This window comes from Tupaia chinensis, unplaced genomic scaffold (genome assembly GCF_000334495.1).
Source record: "Tupaia chinensis unplaced genomic scaffold, TupChi_1.0 Scaffold000063_1, whole genome shotgun sequence".
NCBI classification, from domain to species: domain Eukaryota; kingdom Metazoa; phylum Chordata; class Mammalia; order Scandentia; family Tupaiidae; genus Tupaia; species Tupaia belangeri.
The window spans coordinates 479454-485811 of NW_006159521.1; the positions used below are offsets into that span (position 1 = coordinate 479454).

At 56.3% G+C, this 6358-nt stretch overlaps 1 protein-coding gene across 1 annotated transcript in view; it reads right to left on the reverse strand.

Moving 5' to 3' along the window:
• ANKDD1A (ankyrin repeat and death domain containing 1A) overlaps positions 1 to 6358 on the reverse strand; it is a 39135-nt gene that overhangs the window by 10471 nt on the left and 22306 nt on the right. Inside the window, exons 8-12 of the mRNA XM_027766071.1 lie at positions 5709 to 5807; positions 5199 to 5297; positions 3100 to 3198; positions 847 to 945; positions 382 to 480 (exon numbers count right to left, since the gene is read on the reverse strand). Coding sequence (XP_027621872.1) covers positions 382 to 480; positions 847 to 945; positions 3100 to 3198; positions 5199 to 5297; positions 5709 to 5807 — 495 coding nt within the window. The remainder of the gene's footprint in view (positions 1 to 381; positions 481 to 846; positions 946 to 3099; positions 3199 to 5198; positions 5298 to 5708; positions 5808 to 6358) is intronic.

The following is a 6358-nucleotide window of genomic DNA, read 5'->3' on the forward strand; positions in this document are numbered from 1 at the left end:
CCTGAGCCACCTGCAGCACGACGGGCTGGGACCCTGCCTCAAAGCCTGTCCCACATGCAGGGGTCACTGGGCGGTGGCGAGGGACTCTTCTATCCGTTCACCCCCTCCTCCCACCAGGTGACTCAAGGAGCTGACGGTCTGATGGGGGCCGGGAAACACAAAGAAACCATGTCACGGGCCTGGACCAAGAGTGGGGTGGCCAGGGGCAGAGGGGCCTCAGAGGAAAGAGGGGAACGTGGTGGAAGGGTAGGAAGGCTTCCTGCAGGAGGCAGCATTTAAGCTGGTATATAACGATAGGAGGCCTTGAGCGCTCTGAGAGGGAGCAGGGAAGGCATCTGTAGCAGGGTCTCTGCGCGGAGAGAGGTCACTTAGCAGAGGCACCTTATCTCTCAGGGTTAGGTCAGCCCCAGCGATGAGAAGCATCTCCGCTATGTCCTGCCAGGCGTTCTCGGCGGCGAGGTGGAGGGGCGTCTGCTGCCTCTGGGGAGGAAAGCAGGGGGCAGGTGAGCAGAAAAGCAGGTAGGGGAGGCCCGCAGCACAAAGCCAGGACAAGACTAGCTGGGACACTCCCAGCGGGGCCTTGGCGAAGTTTCTGTGAGGCCTATGGGAGGACAGGGCAGAGGCTGAACTGGGTTTAATGTAAATGTCACATTCACCCTTGGAGGTGGCAAAAACAAGAAGTGGAAAGAAGGAAAACACCCTACTCGCCGTCATAGCCCACCACCCGAAGGCCACCCCTGTACAGACCTTGCATTCTTCTTCTTGACCTCAGCCCTGCCCTGCCCTGCCCTGCCCGGGTGGGACCCAGGGGCCTCCTGGAGCCCAGGAGTTTCTGTAGCCACTCACATGGTCGGTGGCATCCAAGTCACAGCCGGCGTCAATGAGGAGCTGGACCAGCCCAGGGAAGTTGTGCTGCACGGCCAGGTGCACAGGAGTGGCGCCCTGCTGTGGGGAGACGCCAGGTCATCCGCGTCCCGGGAGGGACTGCCCAGCTGCAGGCTGGGGCTGGGGCGGCAGAGGGAGGGCACAGGGCCTCTAGTCTGGCCCTTCTAGCTTCTTTTGTTTGTTTATGTGATCAGGCACAAGCACTGGCCAGAGTGAGCGACTGAGAGAGAGGGAAGGGAAAGTGAGAAATCACCCCCGGGGGGATGGCCACGCCACGGCCTCTTCTCCTCCATTCTCCTCTAGGAATTTTGGGCACACACACACATGCACCCAGTGTGATTTTCAAGCCACCACGTCTTAGACCCCAACCATGCAGTCAAGCATGTGGGATCCAGAACCTTAACATCCACACCGCGCGGTGGCCCCAGCCCTCCTAGCTGTTTAAATGAGTGGCCGTGGGGCCAGCAGGTGGCGTGGTGGTTGAGGTGCTGGACTCCCACTCCCACATGGCTGACCGTGGCTCAAGTCCTGGACCTGGCGACTTGCTTTCTCACTTTCCCTCTTTCTCTCTGTTTCTCTCTGGTCAAATTAAATAATAATGAAATACAATTAAATAAAATAATTATGTTTAAATAATATTAAAGAGTGGCCTGAGGCATTTTCAGGCCCAAAGCCTGAATTCCTAGAGCTCACAACTGATCCTCGAAGTGGGTGGGGGTCTGTGAGACTGCCGTGCTAGGGACTCGCTATGTGACCCTGGGCAAGTCATTTCCCTGCTCTGCCGTTCGCCTTCCTAGACCCCTTCCAGCAACTGCACCCTCAGATTTTCGATAACCTCATTGACACACATTGACCTAGAGGTCTACAGGAATGAGATTCGAGTTAGCATCTTCATCTCCCAGTGGAAACGGTGAGGCTTAGAACGCTGGAGTGACTCGCCCAAGGACACACAGCTAAGAGGGACTGTGTAGACACCACCTTCCCACACCCCTCAGCACCTACGCAGGTGTTTAATGAAACAAACGAATAAGAAAGCCCGCCAGGACCAGAATAGAGATCTCATTCCGAGGCCGGAAGACACCATCCCCAAAGTCCCCCACGGCCCTCTGACTAAATGACCCTACAGCATCCCCTGTCTCGGTGACATGGTGACACACGGACATGGGACAGTGCAAGACGAAGGCGATGGATGGCAGAGGTGGTACTCATTGTGGAAGAACAGCCTCATGCGTTGAGCATCGAAAGCTTAGAACGCAGCACAGAGCAAGCACGCCCACTGCTGCCAGGACTAGTTCAGGCCGGGGAAAGGAAAAGTTCATCAATAATTGAAAAGATTGTGAGGTCAGCCTGTGGCATGACGGTTAAGGGACAGGACTCCCACATGGCCAACTGCAGTTCAAGTCCCAAACCTGGTGGGTTACTTTCTCATTTTCTCCCTCTGTCTCTCTCTATCTCTCTGTCTCTCTGATAAGCACATCTGCCTTAGGGAGCTGGACTCCTACATAGCTGACCGTGGTTTGAGTCCCAGGCCTGGTGGCTCACTTTCTCACTTTCTCTCTCTGTCTCTCTCTGGTGAGCACACATGCCCTATAGCAAATTTAAAATAGTGCTATTAATAATAATAAAATTAAATAATAATTTTTTAAAAAAGAAAGAAAAGATTTTAACACCAGTGGGCCAGCAGGTGGTGTGGTGTGAAAGTGAAGGTGGCCAGACCCCACATAGCCAACCACACAGTTCAAATTCCAGACTCGGCGGCTTGAGAGTCACGCCAAGTGTGCGTGAGCACGTGCCCAAAGTCCCGAGGAGGCTGGAGGAGAAGGGCTTACGTGGCCATCACCCCGGCGGGTGATTTCTTGCTTTCCTTCTCTCTCTGGCGAGCACACATGCCCTATAGCAAAACCAAAACAAAAAAAGGAACAAGATTATATTGTTCCTGCTGTATACCAAACAAGAAAAAAAAAAAAAAACGAGGCTCACCCAGTAATACATTATAAAAGATGACTAGAGGCTCATGAATGAATGGAGCCGAGAGGTCATTCAGGGGGAGGAACTGCAAGCTTGGTTTCTACTCCTATCCCAGACTGCCCGAATGCCCTGTCCCCCGCCCCACCCCAAGGACCTGAAGTGCCAGTTCCTCCTCCTGCACTTCCCTCGTGTGGTTGCGGAAGACATTGCTGTGGCTCTCCTTTCGTCGCAGGCCCCCACACTTACGTGATCGGCCATGTTGGTGCAGCATCCTGCACGGATAAGCGCTCGGGCCACGTGCTCGGAGCCGCGGAGGGCCGCGTAGTGGAGGCAGCTCAACTTCTTCTGGAGGGAAGCAGCATCGGTGCAGCGTCACAAGCCTGCACCGCGGGGTTGCTGGGATCCAGAATTCCATGTAGTCTCACAACCCCGGGACCATTATCCCCAGGAGACCCCGAGGCTACAGAAACCAATGACACCCTGGCAAGATGGAGGCTGGCCCCGGAGCTATGTGACTGACCACAGTTCAAATCCTAGCCCCGGTGCCTTGAAAACATGCCAGGAGTATGTGCGCGCATGCCCATAATCCTGACGGGATGGAGAGATGGAGAGATGGAGAAGGGATTGTGACGTGACCATAACCCATTGTGGGGTCCTTTGGCCCTCTCTCTGTCTCTGTCTCTAGCAAGCACACGTGCCCCTGGCAATTAAATTGGAAAGTAGGGCCAGGCAGTGGCTCAGTGGTGAAAGCAACTGAACCCACATGGGAAGGATCTGGGTTCACATCCCAGCATCTCTGAGGACACTGGGGGTGGGCTGGTCAGCCTGGGGGTGGGCCACAGCATGAAGACCCTGTTGGGGTGCCTGTCTCTGTTTTCCTCACCTGTGGAAGAAGTAAATACACTTACAAATAAAAAAATAAAAATAAAAAAGCAAAACAAGAATGCTAACTCCCTACCCAATGCGTGGCCTTCCCAAGGAGAGGCCACAGTCCCTTTCTAGGTCTCAGAGGAGGATTCGCGCTGGCGGAACTAAGAGTCCACAGTGAGGGAGAGGAGGCTGTGGTGGCCACAGCGCAGGAGGGTGACCCTGTCAGAGGACACCCCAGCAGGGGCAGGAGCTCTGGAGCCAGGGGAACCAGCCTGTACTCTAATTTTTCCTTCTTCCTTTTGAGAGAGAGATGTTTTACTACAGTGGGTGTGTGCCTGCCAGAGAGACAGACAGAAAGCAAGAAAGCACCCACTGGGGGAATGGTCATGCCGTAATCCCTTCTCCTCCACTCTCCTCCTGGGACCTTAGGCACACACACACATGCTTAGGCACACCAGGTCCAGGCCTTGAACTGCAGTAGGCCATGTGGGAGTCCGGCGCCTTAACCACCATGCCACCTGTTGGCCCTTTGGCTTTGCTCCATACCAGTTTGTGGCCCTGAGAAAACTTCAGTTTTCTCATCTGTAAAGTGGGTAGTTTCTCTGCGGTAGTGGTTACAGTGGGGTGTTGGGAGCTATTAGGAGCCCAACAATAAAAAGACACTCACAGGTGTCAAGCAGCCATCCTGTTCTGGACACGGCACTGACCCTCACAGCACTGGAAAAAAGGAAGTGTGTGTTAGGGCCAACCCCAGAACCTAGGGCTTAGGGAGCCAGGTCCCACGTGGCTGACCGTGCAGTTCACAGCCTGGAGCACAGGGCGCATGTGCGTGCCCCAGATCCCGACAGGCTGGAAACATGGAGGAGGAGGGGTAATGCCATAATCATGCCCCGCTGTAGGTGCTTCCCCCTCTCCCTTCTCTCTGCGGTGAGCGCGTGTGCCATCTGGCAGATTTTAAATACATATAGTGCCCAGCAGGCTCTGTGGCTAGGGCGCTGGACTCCCACACGGTTGACCACAGTTTGAGTCTCAGACCCAGTGACTTGAAAAATCATATCAGGCACATATATGTGCTTTTACCCAAGATCCCAGGAGGAAAAAGGAAGAGAAGGGATTGCAGCATGGTGGCCTTCCTCCCCGGGTGATTTCTCACTTTCCTTCTCACTGTCACACACTCTCTCTCCCTCTCTTTCTCTCTCTCTCTCTCTCTCTCATGAGCACATGCGCCCTATGGCAAAAACCTCGAAAACACACACACACACACACACACACACACACGTCCGTTTTAGTTGGGAAATGAGGCTCAGAGAAGGCAAGTAACTTGCTGGGGCACAGGGCCCACAGTGCAGAGGCAGGACCAGAGCCCGGCCTGGCCCCAGGCTTCTGCTCACACAGTTCAGGAATCTCGGTGGCTGTGACTGCTGACACACCTAGGGCTCAGCAAGGACGGGTGGCACCTCGGGAGGCCCGGCTACCTGGGTGAGGGCGTTCACGTCGCTCCCGGCCCCGAGGAGGAGTTGCACGCAGTCGGGGTGGCTCCCTTCAGCAGCCATGTGCAGGGCAGTCAGTCCTTCCTGAAACACACAGGGACAGACGCGACAGGGTGGGAGGCTGAGGCTGAACCCAGGGGAGAGGGCGGCCCTGGGCCCCAGCTCAGGCGCCCTTGAGCTCTCCAGGCCCTGCTCCCCAGGACAGTGCGTCGGCCCTTGGCCCTCGGTGGACCGGACCCTGCTTCTGCCATGCTCCTCCCTCTGCGGACCACACACAGCACGCGTCTGCTCACGTCCTCCTGACCCTTCCGCCATCTGAGCCCCTGCCCTCCATCTGTCCCCTCATACTCCAGCCAGCGTGAGTCTGACAACTCGGCCTCCTGGCCCAGGGCCTATACCGGGGAAATCAGACTGTACCAGGGGCTGGGGGCGCCTCGAGGCAGGGAGGGGGCCCCCACCAGCAATCTGCACACCCACCTCCCAGCGGCGACTCACCCTGTTCTGCTCCTCCAGGTCCAGCCCGATGTCGGCGAGTCGCTGTAGCACAGCCACGTGGCCCCGGCTAGCAGCCAGGTGGAGGGCCGTGTTTCCCTCCTGGAGGGGCCAGCAAACAAGGGCGACCTGTCAGACCCTCCAAGGCCCCTGGGACCTGATGGAGTGGCCCGCATTTACAGGCACAGAAGCTGAGGTCCAGAGAGGGGAAGCACATGCCCAGCGTCACAGAGCAAGTCTGTAAAGAGCTGCAGCCCTGCAGGCCAGCCCGCTGCCTCCCTGCCCCCGGGAACCGTGGCCAGCACTCCAACCAGGCGCACCTGCGAGTCTGTCCTCTCATATTTGACGCAGACACACTGCTTTAAAAATGAAACTAAACCTGGGCGGGTGGTTGAGGGAGCCAGATCCTGCATGGCTGACTGCATGAATCCTGGCACTGGCAGTTCAAATCCCAGCCCTAGCAGTTTGAAAAACCCACCAGATGCGCGTGTGTGCACACCCAAAATCCCAACAAGAAACAGACGAGGGTGGCAGCGTGACCACGCCCCATGGGGTACTTTTCCCTCTCTCCTCTGTCTCTCCACATGGGGTACTTTTCCCTCTCTCCTCTGTCTCTCCACATGGGGTACTTTTCCCTCTCTCCTCTGTCTCTC